This window comes from Tetrahymena thermophila (assembly GCF_000189635.1).
Source record: "Tetrahymena thermophila SB210 genomic scaffold scf_8254548, whole genome shotgun sequence".
Lineage (NCBI taxonomy): Eukaryota > Ciliophora > Oligohymenophorea > Hymenostomatida > Tetrahymenidae > Tetrahymena > Tetrahymena thermophila.
In genome coordinates this window covers 471,682-488,998 of record NW_002476319.1, presented here as the reverse complement: position 1 = coordinate 488,998, position 17,317 = coordinate 471,682, and the positions used below count along the sequence as shown (strand labels likewise).

Below are 17,317 nucleotides of genomic sequence, written 5' to 3'. Positions count from 1 at the left end.
TTTTTATAAATAATAAATTTTCATAGATTTCATAATTTGTTATTATTAAATTCAGATATGATTTGTCATTTTTATAAATATTTTAATTTTTTTATCACTTTTTAAATTTTTGTTATTTTAAAGTAAAATAAAATTTTAAAAAAGTAATGATTAAGTTAAATTTAATGTACTAACTAATAAATTATTATTTATTTATTTCTGATATTCTTAATTTAATTATGAATTAATCTTAGTTTAATTTATTTAACTGACTGCATCTTTGTATATTTGTGTAATATGATTTATGAACAAAAATAATTTGTTTATTAATAATATAAATAGAGAAGTATAAATTACAAAGACAAATTAAGATTTAATATTATTAAAACAAGATATTTATTTATTTATTATGGCAATAATTTATTTATTTTTTAGTAGTTAATTTTAATTATTTTGATTTATTGATTTATTTTATTTTTTTGTTTATTGATTAAAGAAAATTTGTGGGATTAAAAGAAATTCAACTAAGTGTATGTATGTATCTATCTATCTATTTATATACTGACTTTTTTACTTTTTTTCTTCTATTTTTATTCAACTTTCCATAGGCTAAAAAACTTAGAAAAGTTATCAACTTAAATTTAGTTCTGATATGGATTTCATTTGAAAACAATATTTATTTTCTTCAGAGTTTTCAAGCTGTGATTATAGAAGGTTTAAAATACTATTTCAGCATGACAAATTTATTTTTAAGGTCTGAAAATTTTTGTGTGTAGTCACGATTATCTTAGTCATCTTTCTCATTTTTTTATTAAGGCTTTTTAGATTCAGAATTTTCGCTTTCTATCTTGGTTAGTGGTTCACTTTACTTTTCTTCAATTAGAGTGTTTGATTTAATTTATTATTGAGAGCTATTAGTGTTTTCCACTTCTAAATTTTAATCAGAGTTACTATTTTCAGTTTGTTTTTTCTCGCTATTCAGCTGCTTTTATTGATTATCATCAGATTTTTCAATTTATATACTATTTTATTGATGATTTTCAGAAGAATCAGTTTGAATTTTGATTTGATATTTTATTTCAGAATCATCTTAATCTTTAACTTATTAACCATGAATGTAGAATTATTCAGATTTATTGATATTCTTTTGTCCTAATATTTTATGTTGTTAGTATCTTTCAAAGCTTGACAACTGATATAATTCTAATTTTCTTTTATAAATTTATTATTTTTCCCAAAGGATATTAAAAACTTTTGAATTTTTAAGTTGTTCTTCTTCTGCCTTTTTATCTTCTGGGTTTAATTTCTTCTTTACCTCCTTCGTAAAACTGAATTCTTCAACTATTATTAATATTTTAATAAAAAATTACTTTATATCTAATGTAAATATTTAAGTTACTTTATTTTTCTATTTCATTTTATTCGGTGTCTACAGATGTTTGTGCAAGCTGCACTAATAAAGATTTGTCTGTTTTAGTGACTTGAAGTATTTGAGAATTTTTAAATGTTTAAGATTCTGGAGTTTATTATTCTTTTTATTTTTTTTCTTTTCTGGTTTTTTTAGCAGAACTTGATATAATCTACTAAGGTGTTTATTGAAGGCTTGAATCTCCTAAATCTTCTTGGCTAACTTTCAATTTTTTTCGAGGTTTTTCTTCAGATTTTTCTTTTAGATCATTATTATTATGTATTTTTTATTTTTTAGAAGATGATGAAGTTGCTGTGGTAGCTGTGCCCTAAAGTGCTTAATTTTCATTTTAATAATTGACAAATATTTCGCTACCTAAATTTTCTATCTCCATATTTATTCTACCATTAATAGACTAAGGTTCTTGATACAGAAAATTGTTACCTTTTGCAGGTGTTGTCAAGTCTTTTTATTTTTGTTTTGGCTCATTTTAATCATTTAATGCTCCTTCATTTTAATTATTCTTTGATTTTGAGGTATCTTTTTGCTTTCTTTTAGTTGATTTAGTATTATTTGGAGTGGAAGTAATTGGATTTTCATGATTTGTAGATGATTATAAAAGTCCTAAATTTTGATTGATTTCATTTGACTACTAATTCTAATTTTCATCACTTTAAAAACCTTACTGAATTATTTAAAAAAATTGTAATTATAAGCTAAAAATTCTTATAAAATAATAAATTTACTTAAACTTAAAGGAAAAGGTTAATTAGTCCTTCTTAATCCTATTTTATTAATAAAATATAAATTAAATAATTTTATTTCGCCTTTAAGTTAGCTTACGATAAGACTATTGCCTTCGTTGTAATTAGATATGGATTTTGTTTCTTTTGTATATTGTCTAAAACCTTTTTTTGTAGAACTTGAACCACCAGCGGTAGCGCAATTAGATACAGTATGTTAATTCATATTATTTGAGTTATTTTAATTCTCATTGGTCACACTCTAATTGCCTTCATGCTAGGTGAATTGCAGATTACTACTTTTGTAGTTTTGTATTATAATATTTTTACTAATATGATTTTTAGGAGTAGTGCCATTAGAATTAGATGAAGGTGCATTTTATACAATAGAAGTTTAAAGGCTTTATGTGTTTAATTAATTATCTCCCATTTTTAAATCGTCTCCTTAAGACTTAACATTTTGATTCTTCATTGCATCCTAATCTGAAGTATCAACTTTTTTCTTAATAAAAATATCTAAATAAATAAATTATCACAGTTTATGTTTTTTATTATTTCAATTGAAAATAGATTGTATCTCTATATTTTAAATTATCAAAAGAGAAACACTGGTGATTGATTGATTGACTGATTGATTAATTAATTAATTGATTAATATATCAATAAATCTATCTATTGATTAACTATACATAATAAATATTTCAGTAAAAAATAAGTTATATGCCTTTGGAAAAAATATTATTTAATACTACTTACACTTCTCTTTTTGTACTCTCTTTTAGGCTTCACCTCAGCTGTTTGAGTATTTCCATCTGCATTAAATTTACTAATCTTCTAAGATGAATTCAGATTTTCATTAGATTTAATCTCAGAAGCATTTTCCTTTTTTGATTTTCTCCTTTTGCCATTTTACTTTTTTTGCTATTACTGTTCATCTGTATCTTGATTTCCTATATAAAATTTTTGTTTATTATAATTAATTAAAACATGAAATTTAGTATGATTTTGCATCTATGTTTGTCTGTCTGTTTTTATGTATGTATGTACGTATTGATTTATTTAATTATGTTTCTAAGTTCTAATCTAGCTAGATTATAAGAATAATTAATTAATTAATTTTTACCTTCGTTCTTGTTAAATATTAGATTAATGAACTTTTGAGTATCTATAGCTCCTCCCAAAATTGTGAACTACTGACCAAATTCTTGATTTTTTTATGGCATGAAACCTCTCATAAAATGGTCATCATCTTCATCTTAGTTTCTGTCTGATCCACTACATTCAATTTAGTTCGAGTTAAAATCAGAGTGCTCTTCGTTCTCTTAATGCATATTATTTTTTTGATATTAAATACTCTCTTTTTATTCAGGATTTAACTCGTCTTACATTAATTCTTATTCGCTTTCGATTTGAGGAGGAACTCCATTTACATTAGAGTTTTTTCCTCCTTTTTTCTTGCTTGATTCCGCATTCTGAATTTATAAAAATATTTTATTTAAGATAAAAATTATGAGATGAGTGCAGTATTAAATAATTGAGTTGTGAAAATTAATTAGCTTAAATAAGTACCTTTGTTTTATATGAGTTTTCTTGTTGTTGAGAAAAATTATTTTAAGAATTCTTTTTTTCTTAAGCCTTCCCCTTGCGTTAATGGCTTTGAACAAATATTTCGTCCTTTGCTTTTTTAATGCGCTAAGCTAAATCTTATCCAAATGAATCTCTAATAATTGTGTTTGACAACTACGGCTTATTGGTTTATTCGTTTTCTTTATGAATTAAATTTGGTGACTAAGAAAGAGTGCTTTTTTTCATTTATATTTGAAAACCTAAATCTTTGAAAATATTTTATTTTGCTAATTGCTGCTAATGGACACTTTCGTTCGAGTATAAGAATTGGCTATATTTTATTTTGACTGATTCTAATACTAAAAAAGAGAAGTAGGCGCTACTTTGAGATATTTAATAATTATATTAATGTTGAGTGTTAGAATTCCTTCTGAAATTTTATTCTTTTTGATTTGTTTTAATTTTCTATTTGCTCTTTAGAGATTGTTAATTTATGGGAATCAAAAAAAAAAAAAAAGAAAGATATAATTCATATCAAAACAGCTTATTCTATCAATTTTCGATTATATTGTTAATAACAAATTTTGAATAATTGCGGAAATTAATTATCAAGCTGCCTGCTATCTGATTTTTTCCAAACACAATCTAAAAAAATAAATAAATCCTCTACCTTTAATTATTTTTTATTTCTTTTTAAAAGTGTGTTTTTACCCAACACAAACAAAATCTCATTTTTTGATTTTAATTTTCAAAAAATTTAGATGAAGGCAAAAATTAGCGTATCTTAACCAAATAATATTTTTACTAATTATTGGAAAGTTTAAAAAAAATTAAAAAAATATAAATTTAAAATTGAGTTAACAAAAAAGAAAAATAAGCAGCAAATATTAACAAATATATTTATCAAATTATTTATTTCTTCTCTCCCATCTCTAACTCTGCTTTCTCGTCATGTTTTTATTAAATTAATACTTGCTTTTTAGATTAAGGTAAAATAACACTCTATTTTATTTAGTATTCTAAAATAAATTCCCTTCGTCTTAATTAATATAAAATAAATAATAAATCTAATTTAAAAAATTTAAATTTGGGAAAAATTAGTCACCTCCTTTAATACGCAAATCTCATATTAAAAGCTGCTTAAATTAATACCTAAATAAAAGTTTTTCTGAGTATGCTAATAATAATTATTATATAAAATAATCTATTCCAATCAGTTGTGATGATAAACAAATTTTAGAGGTTAATTAAAAGTTTTTGAAGTAAATATCAATAGATTCCTTTGGATTGGGGAATATATCAAATAGCAGTATACTATTTCTTTAAGATTACTAAGCTCTTATTCCTATAGGATCTAATATTGGATTATGGGATCTTATCTCATCTAAAAGAAAAAAACTAATCAAAATGTCTAGTGATCCTATTTATGTATTACTTTAAACAAATCAATATGTTATTTCAGTGACTATTAGTGGATAAATCAGCATTTTTTAAAAGACCTCGCTTAAATAAATTCTGAGTTTTTAAATTAAAAAAGGCACAGTTTTACACGCTTGCTCAAGTGAAAAATATATAGCAGTAGCTATTAAATGCAATGAAATAAATTTTATTGAAATTTTTTAAATTAATCAAAATGTGAATATTGAAAAATAATATTAAGTAACTTTACATGAATAAGTTAAACATATTTTGATAAACCAAAATGATTAGCTAATAATTATCAGCAAATGTTAAAATCATGTTTAAGAAAAAAAGTAAAAATACCAATATTAAATGAATCTATTTAGCTTGATAGACAAAGCTATTTTAAAGCAGTAAAAAATAGAGTTAGAAAATAAAATTATTTACATTTAAAATAATTAAAATTTAGGAATTATTTTAACATAAAACAACTATATAGTAGTGTATTGTTTAGAAGATCTAACAATTATTTCTAAATTTAAAATTATATCTGAACCATTTTAAAGTATTTAAATAACAGATTAAAATGAGATATATTTGTGTCCTTAAAGTAATTAAATTCTCAAAATAAATTGTTCATCATTAATAGAAAACCCTTTACCAGATAAAATTGATATATTTCAAAGCATAAATGATACTCGTATTCATTTACAAACTATTTTATCAGATGCATTAAGGCCAAACTCGAACTTTCTTAAAGTTATAAATAACTATATATTCTCATATTTTGATAATGAATTTATTTTTTAGAATTACTATAACATTTCTCAAAAAAATAAATATTCAGGCATTGGCTTAAGTGCTACTTGCATTTCGGTGAATTAAAATGGCGATTTATTTGCTGTAGGTGATTTTCTTGGATAAGTTTAGATTTTCCGTTGTAAATCAGAAGAAACATCTGATAATGAAAATCATCCTATAAGATAAATTTAATTGTAATCTGGAATACGTTGTCTAGATTGGCTTCCTAGTGGAGAAGGAATAGTAATTGGTACTTTAGATGGCTCTATTATAATAAAACAATTTAGTAATGGATAAGATTTCAGCAATATTTTATAAATTTAATCTAATTGTTCTATCACTTCATTAAAATTTAGAACAATAAAAGATAAGACTTTTTTGCTAGCAACAAACTCTTTAGGTTAAGTAATTATTTTTGAAGAAAATCAATGTAATGGCATGTTTTCAGTAAAACATTAAAAATAAGCTCATTTACCATAAGCATCATCTAGTTAATTTGGAACACTAGACAAATATGCAGAAATTTGGAGCTCTGTTTGGGGTTTAAATGGAATTAATTTAATAGCAACCTCAAGTGAAGATACCACCGTTAAAATTTATAAAATTTCCAATGATCATATAAACTTAAAATAAACTTTAAATGCCCATAAACTAGCTGTAACATCTATTGATTGGAAAAAAATGAGTGGTGATCTAAAAGAAATTTTTGCATCTTGCTCTGATGATTAAACAATAGTGATATATGATCCTTAAAGAAATTTTGAAATAGTAAGTATTTTCTCTACTTCTTTCATAAAAGATTGGCATACTTTAACTTACATATCATTAGAAGAAAATGGAACTAGAGTTGCTGTTGGTTCTTAAAATGGTTATCTATTTATCATAGATTTAGTTTAGAACAAGTTTATTTTTGCTGAAAGAGTTCATTTAGGTGGAATAGAGGGTGTTATATGGAAAAAAAATAAAATATTTACTTGCTCAAATGACTGCAATATAAATGTAATAAATCTCAAAACATGAAAATTATTATCATAATATTGAATGAATATGAACAATGATAAAGCTCTTCTACTGACTAATTATTGGTTAATATATTTAATAATGATATAATTTATCTAAATATTATTTTTTTTTTTGCTAAAATAATAAATTGATGTTTCTTCGAATTTTTATTGGTAAAAATACTTTATTTTAATTAATAAGTAATTAAGGTTAATCAATCACTAACTAACTTACTTAGTTAATACTTATTATTTTTAAAATTTTAGTTAAATTATTGATGTAAAATTGAATAAAACATTAAATTATTATTATTATTTTATATGAAAGATAAAATAAATATATTTTCCAATCAGTCCTAAATAGATTTGATCTAATTTTTAATAATAAAAAAATAAAATTAATCAATAAAATTCATTTAATTTAGAAATAATTGATAAAGGTTAATTAATTTTAAATATTTTATAAATCTAATTGGATTATTGATTTATAAATATTTTGAATAAATCATTTAAATATAATTTAAAAGATAAAATAATATATAGTAATATTTAAAATAAGTCTTGAAATAGATTTAACAAATTTTTTCATGATAAAAAGAATAAAATAATTTAGAATACATTAGTGATAACTTAATTAATTTTATTATAGTAGTATAATTGAATTATTGATATTTATAAATAAAATTATTCTTGTAAATACTATTATATTACTTAGCTGTAAGAATAATTTCACAGAAAATTAATTTCGTTTTTATATTTTTTTTTTGGAAAATATAAAAAATACTTAATTTAGAAATGATTAGTGAATGAAAGTTTCTATTAATATTTATCATTATCAATCTGAAAATAAAACTTTTAATTTTTAATAAATATAGTTAAAATAATTAATAAATTTATCTTCAAATATTTGTAAGTTTATCTTCAAAAATATAATAAAAATAAATTTTTTAAATTAATAATTATTTATGTAAGATAAGATAATATAATTTACATTTATAAATTAAAAATGTATGGAAGTATTTTAGTTTTTTGATAAAATATAATTTATAGATAAATTTAACAAGTATTTGGTTAGTTGATAAGCTAGAAATTATGTAAAAATACAAAAGTGAATTACATCTTATGAAAATACTTATTTACCATTGTGAATAAAAAAAATAATTAATGGTTGAAAAAAATAGCTATGAAATTAATGGTTGTTTTTGTAATAAATTGATTAATATTTAACAATAAATATAAAAAATTTGTATTGCTAATTAATTTAGTAATTATTAATTGCTTTTTACTTTATAATCAAATAAAAAATTTACAAATAAATTAGACTTTAGATTTTCAAGATAGGTCTTGATTTACATAACATATACCATTTATTTTTAAAGTTGCTTACATAACAAAAGCTAATATAAAATTTTATATAAGAAATTTAACTTAACGATTTTATAGAATAACATATTTTTTTAAGAGGGAAACATATAGCTATTTGGCGATTATAATAATTATTCTTTTAAGCATGAGCTAATAGTAAGTTTTACAATAAAAAAATCAACAAACAAAAGGATATTTAGAGAATGGAAGGATAAGTTAAATAAGTAACACATCAAAATAGAGCCAGAACAAGGCTGAGGGATTTTAACAAAATTAATTGATTCACAAAAAAAGTATACATGATATTTAGCAGAAGCTGTCAGAATCACCTACAAAGAATTCAAGAATTAGTAAAAGACTTGAAGATGACGCCTCTTAGTCTGATTGTATATATCGCTCTTATAAGTAAATTAAAAACGAGGATATCCAATTTGGTGATCTTGCTATAAATGGATTTAAATTTGATAATTAGCTTACTGAATAATCTTCTATCAGATACCTTAATGAATAAGATGGTATAAAAGAGTTGCTAACTTTAGAAGGAGAATATGATGATGCTATGAGCATAAAATATATAAAAAATAATGATCAATCGATTTAAAGGTTAAACCAAGATTAACCTCATGAAATTTAAAATATCAAACTAAAAGCTAAAGATCGCTATCTACAAAATATTTAGTAGAAAGATTTAAAAGATGAAGAAACTAAAGAGTGAATCCTTTTAGTTTAAGATAAAATTCTTCAAAACAAAATAAACTTTTAAAAAGAAAAAGAAAATGAAAGAGTAAAGCTTAATAAGTTAGCTCAAGCTCAAGTAAATGAAAAAAAATATAAATTTAAGGTAATTTTTGTTATTTATTTGGTAATAGTATTAATTAAAATTATTTTTTTGAAGTTGAATAAGAGACCTGAGCATCCCAATTATTTTTCATCATTTAAAAAGTCAAAAGAAGAATTTGATGAAAGAAAGTTCTTACCAACAGAAGTAAAGACCTTAAAATATTTTTCAATTATTTTATAATTTATTATTATTTATTATTTTAAAAAAGCCTGAGTAAATAAAGAAAAAAGATGACATTACTTAAGAAAAAATTTATGAAATGTAAAAAAGAGTTAATTTTTAAGATGCTCAACTAAGTACTTTCAAATGGGTTGAAGAAATAAACAAAAATAGAGCTTAAAGTGTTTCTTATGGAACAAACAGAAAGAAAATTCAATTAAAAAATGATTAAATTATTAATAATTTGTAAAAGAGCTGCAATTGGAATGTAATAAATGCATAAAATAGCTAGACATTTTAATAAATGCAAGCAAATTCAACACCTTTGCCTGCAACAAATCATTCACAAAGATATAAAAAAATTTAGAGCACGCTATCTTCTTATATAGCAGATAGTTAGCTTGAATAGTAAACAACAAGACCAAATACAGGTAATGCTTCGAGATCGTTTAAATTAAATCTTTCTCAGTTAGGATCAACGATAAGATCTTCTTCACTTGGAGCAGGTGGAGGGTTCTCTTCCAGATATAAAGATTGGAATTGTCTTACAAAAGCTATACCAACAGCGGATTTCACAAATGATTTTACAGACCAAAATAAGAATATTTTTGATAATTAAATAAATTTGTATGACCCAACAATAAAAGTTAAAGAATTTGTTTAAGTAAACAGATTAGTCACTTAGTCTCCTCGCTCTTCTCCAAGAATCACCGAAACAGAATGTTATTCTAAAGACAGGGGTTACACCTAAATTTCAAGATACAGCGATAATTTATCAAACAACTAAATATCTAAGTACACTGAAGAGGTTTAAAATATGAAAAATAATTTAATTCAAAAGCTAAAAACTAATTGTGATAGAAGTTTCGAAGCCGAATAATAGTATCATTACACAGCAGAAAAAGTATACAGACCAAAAACTTAATAAAATTATAGCCCAAATAGCTCCTATAGTTTAGCAAAGCAATCAATAGGATTTGCTTTATAAAAATAATACAATTAAAAATTACAATAGTCTTAATAATATGATATAGAAAATATAAATTCTTCTTACACAGTTTCATTTAGAAACTCCAGAAACTTTGAAATTGATAAGCAAAATAAAGCTAAAACATCAAGTAGTCCTCAAAATAAAGTTTATAATAATTTCCTCATCAAAAAAAGAAGTACTTCGACAGTAAGAGGAAGCTTAAATAGTTGAAAATCAGAATACTTTTTCAAGTTTAAAATTTCATGAAAATTAATTTTAGAAATACTTTTTGTAAAAAGAGAATAAATAAATATATTCATGAGAGAAAACTAAAATAGCAGTAAACAGAAATATATATTAGAATTTAAAACAATTTGAAAATTAATTAAATTAATTTAATTTGTAAATTATAATTTTAAATTTTATCATGTTTTAAATCAATTTATTTTTGTAAAAACATTTTTACTTTTATTTTATTGAAAGAATAAAATAAATTAGGATGAATTTTAGATATTCAAGATTATTAATAATAGCTTTTTTGAAATTTATTTTTGTCTAAAAAATACAATATCTATCTTTCTATTATTTTGTTAAAACAAAAAAAAAATTTTAATTTTATATTGTATTTAATTTTTTAAAATACTTTTAAAAAAAACACACTTTGAAAATAGTTTTGGAAAAAATACGCATATCTCTAGCAAGTCTATTAAATTTATTAAAAAAGATATTGAATAAATAACATTTCATCGATTATATAAGACGATTTGTCTCGTTTAATTGAAGATATATTGTTAAGAAAGAAAATTTAAACAATTTCTGAATAACTCATTCGTGCAAGAATAATTTTTAAAAATAATTCGCATAAAGAATTGATTTTAAAAAGGGAAGAAAATACTTGCTTGTAAGGCGTATGAAAATAATTTTTACAAAGAAAGATATATTTGCGTAATACATGAAATTTAACATAATCTATTAGTCCTTCATTTATTATAAGAGATTTTTATGCAGCCCATGCATGCATGTGGACTTGCTTGAATGATCAATCAAAGATAGAAACTAATAAATATAAAAAACTATACAAAGAAATATTGAATTCTTTTAAATTTTCAATAACTAATTAATAAGGGGATATAGGGATTGGTTAAGATAACATATTAATCGTTCTCAAATCTTAGGTGTGAAAGTAACAGTAACATCAACTCCATAAGAAGTGCCAGTTGTTTAATCAGTAGTGCTCTTAATAGTTAAAACTTCATTAAATTATAAATCTGCTAAAGCTTATATTAACATGTAAGAAGCAGTAGTTTTAGAGGAAAAAGTGACATCAATCTATTAAATGCTAGTGTCCTTGTCTTTATTGTGCTTGAAGATTTCTGATAAACAGTTGTAGATTAACTATTTTCCTTAATTGATCTTAAATAATTTGCACTTCTTCTATCCATTTTTATCTTAGGCCTCGGTTCTAAGGACAGGCTCTAAGGTTACTTTTTTGTTATCAAGATCAGTGCTAATGTGGACAAAGGACAAGTCGAATTTTTGATCTTTACTAGAATTTTATTAAACAACGTCAGATTACTTCTATTCTTCTTGTTGAGACATTTTATTAATATTAAAACCTTAAGTTAATTTCTTTTTTATTTTTTTTTATTAAAATTTGATTTATTTAAATAATATTTTTTATCAAAGATTTCTCAGCAAACATAACATGCATGCATGCAAATTATATGTATATATAATTTTTTATAATTACTAAATAAATTAAAATTTTGATATTAAATATTTTTTCCCTCACTCTTTCCTCCTATTCATACATAGATAATCTCTTTCCACAACTATTCTCTATAATTAATCACTTCAAAAATATCTTTTTTCAAATTTAATAAAATATAATACCATCAAATAAATTGTTTCTTTATTTGAAGACTAACTCAATTCAAATCAAAAAGTAATGTGTCTCTCAATTTTTCTTTTCATAAATTGTCTCAAAGCCAAAACAAACAAAAGTTAAAAAAATTAAAATAATTTTAATATTTCTGATCAAAAAAATTGAGTTTTTGAGATACAAATTTAATTATTCTTATTCTCAAGATAATTTCTTTTACACATCCACAAAAAGTATTTACAACGATTGACAAAAATAGTTTTTCAATTATATTTCATATTAAACAAAAACAAAGAAATACATAAATTAAGGTTATCTTTTTATGCAGATACTGATTGATTCAGCAGATATTTTGATATGAAGATATTTAAATAGCATTTTATTGAATTTTTATTGTGTTTTAATTTTAAATTACAAAACGATTTTCTTGACTTCAACTAATTTCTATCTTATTGTTTTGTGATATTTCATTTACCAATTCTATCATATCACTCTATCTTTTTCTTCTCACTAACCTTAGAATCAAAAACATCAAAATTAAGGCTAGTAAAAGAATCAATGTGTAGTAATATATACTATCAGTTTATTCACTTGACTCATTGATATCATCTATGTCTTCTTGCCCAGCTTCTGCTTCTAATCCAGTTTAGTCTATAAAAATAGGAGGCTGTTGCATATTAAATAGTTTTAGATTTTAAGCACTTCCTATTCCTGCTAAAATTCTGATATTAAAAGCCATGCTATCTTAGGCTTTTAATGGAGTAGAAAACACAATATAGTACTTTCTATAACTACGACCAGAGAAAGTGTAATTAAAAGAAATTTGATAAGTAGAAAATCTATTTTTAAATCTCAAATCAATCAAAGGTTGTGTTGGGACAGTTTTTTAGAACTAGGGTTCATTCATTTAAAAATCTATAAGATTTTAGTTAAATTCATCGATTCCTTACTCTTGTATTTTTTAGAATCTGTAATCTTCACTGTAATCGACAAAGAAGACATTCTAAACATGAAAATAATGGAACTTGGTACCAGCTTATTATGAAGTATCATTTTGATCTTAGTTTGTCATATTCACAAAGCTACTGTTGTTTATTTATTGTTTTGTAAAATCACGTTAAAAACCCAACTCAATAAAAGCACTTTCTTAATGTTCTTGCAAGATATCGCCAATACCAGAATTAAAAATCTCAAATGTTATCACTTTTAGCTTTGAGTTCTTAATTATTGTCTTTAAATTATACTTACTTATAAATCTATTTCTTTGACTCTAATTTAAAAACTAAGTACCTTGAAGTCTATTTTTTTAAAAATGCAAATATTTAAACATTTGAATGCACAATATCCTAAATAAAATATATTTGTAAATATTACTTTGGATAGAAGAGAATTTTTTGCATCATATAATTAACAGGAGGATAATTGTCTTATAAATTTTTTAATATAATTTATTATGGAGGGAAAAAAGTGGTTGATTCATCTCCTATTTCAGGGCTCATTGCAATAATTTCTAATTTATTTTTTAAATTTTAACAATTTACATATTTAATCAATTTGTAATTACTTTTTTTGAGTAGCATCCAATCAGTGGCTTCTCCATTTGCTAAATAATCTCCTTATAAAACCATGATTGCATTTCCTTTCCTAAAAAAAATAATTTAAATAAATATTAATTTTTTAGGGCGATTCATTACTTTGCATCTTCAGAGAACTTTGCTTCCTCATCAAATTCTTAGTAAATGTGATATTCTCTAATCATTTTCTACAATTCTTTGTTTTCTCTGTCAGCCAAGTAATTTATAGGGCGAATCCACATATTTCCATAGCTATTTTTTTTAATAAGCTAATAAAAAATATTTTATCTTAGAGTTTAATTTATACCTATGAAAATTAAAAGCTATCTTTAAATTTGGTCTATCTTCTACAAATTTTTTCATAGCTTAGGTTTCTTTTTCAGAAAATGCATGAGGACCTCTATAATCTTCTGAGCATTCATAAGAACTACTTCCTTTAGAATCAAGTGCAAAATGTTCATCATAATTTCTGTTTAAATCAACTCCTCCAAAGTTAAATTGGCAAGCACTAGTTCTATTAAAATTTTTTCTGACAGAATCTCTTTCTGCTCTATTTATTATATCCTTAACTTTAATAAGACCATCTACATTAACAGCAGGTATGAACCTTGATAATAAAAAAAATATATCTTGCCTTTTCTAGTTATATAGTTATTAACAACTTACCATACAACAGAAGCTGTTAACAAATTTAAAGTATCTTGATATCTTGATGAATAGTCAGAAATCAATTTAGCAAAAGTATAAATTTGCATTGATAAAGACAACATTTCTCTCCCATGATGGAGACTATCAATCAATATGCTTTATTATTCATTTAAATCATCAGTTTTTACTAGAATACATAAAATAAATTTAAAATTATTTCGATTTAATAATACTCAATTTATTTGTTTACAAGTTAATGCAATTGCCCACATAGAATTATTTAAAAATGATTTTCCAATCTCAATTGGTTACTTTACTAATTCAGGAAAAGCCTATGAAGCCTTGAAGTAAATCTCCATAGTTGTGTTATAATCAAAATACCCGTTCTATTAAAAAATAAATTTTCAAAATTATAATTACTTTAAATTTAATTATACCATAGGCCCATTATCTAAATATCCTTCCACCTTTCCCCAGTTGTTTGGAGTTTTTAGATCTCGAATGAACTCTTCAAGTTTGAATTAATTTTATTCCTAAGAAAAACTAACTGAAAAAATGCACAAAATAACCAAAAATCTTGCTAACTTTATCATATTTTTTAGTATTTTTTTTAGTAATATTTAGATTTAAAATTTTTTGATTTATTAATTTCTAAAAACACTGCTTGTTAGAAACAATAAACATCTCTTTTTATTATAAAATAGTAAATTACTATTACTGAATCTAATTTAATTAAGATTAAGATTCAAAAATCTATCTATATTTGTATGTAATAGTAAATTTAAGTATTATTTTAAAAAATAAATATTACTATTTAATTGTAAATCTTATTTATTTATTGATATGATTTTAAATTTATTTTTAGTGTTATATATAAAGTTCAAATAAGCTTAAGTGTTATTTTTCAATCAATCAAATAAAAATGATTTAGTATTGATATTAAAGACATTAAAAATTATTCTAGAATTTATAAGGAATGCCATTATCAGATGTAAAAAATTGTAAAGAAATTAATTAACTGCATTAAAATTGCATATCCAAAATTCCGTGATATGTTTATAAAATTCATTAGAAAACTATTTAATTTAAAAGATACGATTTTACAAAAAATAGATAGCTATTTTAGGAGAAATAACTATAAGTCATTTATAAATATAAGCATATAACAGTTAAAAATGGATTTAAAGGATTAAAGTTTAGATCAATAGTTGATTGATTCTTTAAAGAATAGAAAATTTAAAATTGCATCTCGTAGTTCTTAGCTTGCGCTATCATAAACTTATGAAGTAAGCAAGATATTAAACATTGTTTTTTAACTCCATTAAACAAATAAAATTAATTATTTTTCAATTCTTAAAGGAATCATATATTGAAATAATTTTATTCAAAAATTAAAAAAAAATCAAAATAAATTTATTAGGTAATTGACTTGCTAGTAGGTGTAAAGGAATTAGGTTTGACTAAGGAAAATTTTGAAGTTGTTCCAATTTCTAATGCTCCTGGTAAAAATTGCACATTAAAATTTAAAATAAATATTACTAATAAATAATTTACTAATAAAGGAGATTAAAACTTAAAAGATCCTCTGTACGTTATGGGAGGAGTAGGAGTTTTCACTAAAATTGTTGAAGTAGAATTGTAAAAATTTACATAATAAAAATGCGTTTTTTTAGAATTTATTATTTCAATTAAAAATATTTAGATTAAATAAAAATGGAGATATCGCTGTCCACTCTTTAAAAGACTTACCTACTATTATTGATGAGAGATTATTCATAGGAGCTGTACCACCATTGTAAAATTACCTTCCATTTATACTGATTTTCATTTTTTATTTAACTATAAAGAAAGCCTAGAGGAGATGTAGTAATTTTTAATGAAAAGCATAAAGGAAAAGAATTGAAGGATTTGCCAGAAGGAAGCGTAATAGGTACTTCCTCACTTAGAAGAATTACTAATTTAAAAAATAGATACCCTCACTTAAAGTATGAAAATATTAGAGGAAATTTAAACACTCGTTTAACTAAATTAGAAAATGGTATGTATAAAAGAAGTAGCTTAATCATTTTATATCATATTAATTTATTTATTATAAAGGATAATATGATGCAATTATTTTAGCTGAAGCAGGAGTATTTAGACTTGGATGGATAGAAAAAGTAGGACAGTTTTTGAAATAAGAAGATTTCTTATATGCTCCTGGTTAAGGAGCTCTTGGAGTTTAGTGTAGAGCAGATGATAAAGAAGCCATAGCATTGTTGTCATATATAAATCAAAAAGAACCTAGAATTAGAGTTGATGCTGAGAGATAGTTTTTAAATAAGCTTGAAGGAGTAATTTTAGTATAATTAAAAAGACAATTTTTTATATAAAAATAAAAAATTTTAGGGTTGCAAATTACCTATTGCAGTTCACAGTGAAATTATAGACTAGACTTTAAGATTAACTGGTTAAGTTTGGAGTCTTGAAGCAGATAAAACTATTAGAGAAGGTAGAGAGAGATAAATTAGTTTAATTTAATGAATCTAAGTTTAAAAATATTTTTTTTAAAAACATAGTCATAGAAGGTCATATTTCTGATTAAGATTTGGGATTAAAGCTTAGTGAAAAAATGAAATAAGCAGGAGCTGGTGAAATATTAGAGAAAATACGTTCATAAATTGATAAAAAAGAAAATGAAGAGTGATTATTAACAAAAAATAAAAAAGTTTATTTAAAAAATTTTATATTTTAAAAATGTACAAATAAAAGTAAGACTTAAGACACAAAATGAATTAATTTTTAAAATTGAAAGAAAATTTCTATTAAAATTATTTAATTTATTTTTATAATTATATTATCCAATTCAACACTCTTATTTTTAATATTCGAAAATGATTCAAAAATAATTATCTTAAAAGGATAATAAATTGTTTAAATTAATATTAAAATATTTTTTATAAACTATGAATGTATTTAATTTATTAAATATTAAGTTAG

At 22.8% G+C, this 17,317-nt stretch overlaps 7 protein-coding genes across 7 annotated transcripts; 4 read left to right on the top strand and 3 right to left on the bottom strand. All coding sequences in view use genetic code 6, as the record gives it.

Moving 5' to 3' along the window:
* Nucleotides 1–673: 673 nt before the first annotated feature.
* Nucleotides 674–4,173, bottom strand: TTHERM_00317260 (hypothetical protein; the record flags this gene model as incomplete). Its single annotated transcript, XM_001021407.2, has 7 exons — nt 3,700–4,173; nt 3,254–3,602; nt 2,887–3,080; nt 2,231–2,632; nt 2,134–2,172; nt 1,379–2,072; nt 674–1,320 (listed from the first exon to the last, which is right to left on the bottom strand). The coding sequence occupies exons 1-7, from the start codon at nt 3,940–3,942 to the stop codon at nt 674–676; spliced, it is 2,568 nt and encodes an 855-aa protein (XP_001021407.2). The 5' UTR covers nt 3,943–4,173.
* Nucleotides 4,174–4,877: 704 nt separating this feature from the next.
* On the top strand, nt 4,878–7,024 carry TTHERM_00317250 (WD domain, G-beta repeat protein). The gene has a single exon (XM_001021406.2). It carries the CDS (start codon nt 5,104–5,106, stop codon nt 6,916–6,918), a length of 1,815 nt encoding a protein of 604 aa, XP_001021406.2. The 5' UTR covers nt 4,878–5,103; the 3' UTR covers nt 6,919–7,024.
* A 1,385-nt stretch (nt 7,025–8,409) lies between these two features.
* On the top strand, nt 8,410–8,979 carry TTHERM_000317249 (hypothetical protein; the record flags this gene model as incomplete). Its single annotated transcript, XM_012798940.1, has 1 exon — nt 8,410–8,979. The coding sequence occupies one exon, from the start codon at nt 8,410–8,412 to the stop codon at nt 8,977–8,979; it is 570 nt and encodes a 189-aa protein (XP_012654394.1).
* Nucleotides 8,980–9,364: 385 nt separating this feature from the next.
* TTHERM_00317240 (hypothetical protein) lies at nt 9,365–10,465 on the top strand (the record flags this gene model as incomplete). Its single annotated transcript, XM_001021405.3, has 1 exon — nt 9,365–10,465. The coding sequence occupies one exon, from the start codon at nt 9,365–9,367 to the stop codon at nt 10,463–10,465; it is 1,101 nt and encodes a 366-aa protein (XP_001021405.2).
* A 933-nt stretch (nt 10,466–11,398) lies between these two features.
* On the bottom strand, nt 11,399–11,833 carry TTHERM_00317230 (hypothetical protein; the record flags this gene model as incomplete). The annotated part of the gene is made up of 1 exon (XM_001021404.1): nt 11,399–11,833. The coding sequence occupies one exon, from the start codon at nt 11,831–11,833 to the stop codon at nt 11,399–11,401; it is 435 nt and encodes a 144-aa protein (XP_001021404.1).
* A 716-nt stretch (nt 11,834–12,549) lies between these two features.
* On the bottom strand, nt 12,550–14,931 carry TTHERM_00317220 (zinc carboxypeptidase family protein; the record flags this gene model as incomplete). The annotated part of the gene is made up of 8 exons (XM_001021403.3): nt 12,550–13,414; nt 13,491–13,626; nt 13,681–13,760; nt 13,811–13,942; nt 13,998–14,297; nt 14,357–14,525; nt 14,589–14,724; nt 14,776–14,931. 8 exons carry the CDS (start codon nt 14,929–14,931, stop codon nt 12,550–12,552), a joined length of 1,974 nt encoding a protein of 657 aa, XP_001021403.2.
* A 582-nt stretch (nt 14,932–15,513) lies between these two features.
* On the top strand, nt 15,514–17,024 carry TTHERM_00317210 (porphobilinogen deaminase; the record flags this gene model as incomplete). Its single annotated transcript, XM_001021402.2, has 8 exons — nt 15,514–15,624; nt 15,759–15,840; nt 15,901–15,976; nt 16,041–16,133; nt 16,186–16,376; nt 16,436–16,671; nt 16,727–16,829; nt 16,897–17,024. 8 exons carry the CDS (start codon nt 15,514–15,516, stop codon nt 17,022–17,024), a joined length of 1,020 nt encoding a protein of 339 aa, XP_001021402.2.
* Between the last annotated feature and the right edge of the window lie 293 nt (nt 17,025–17,317).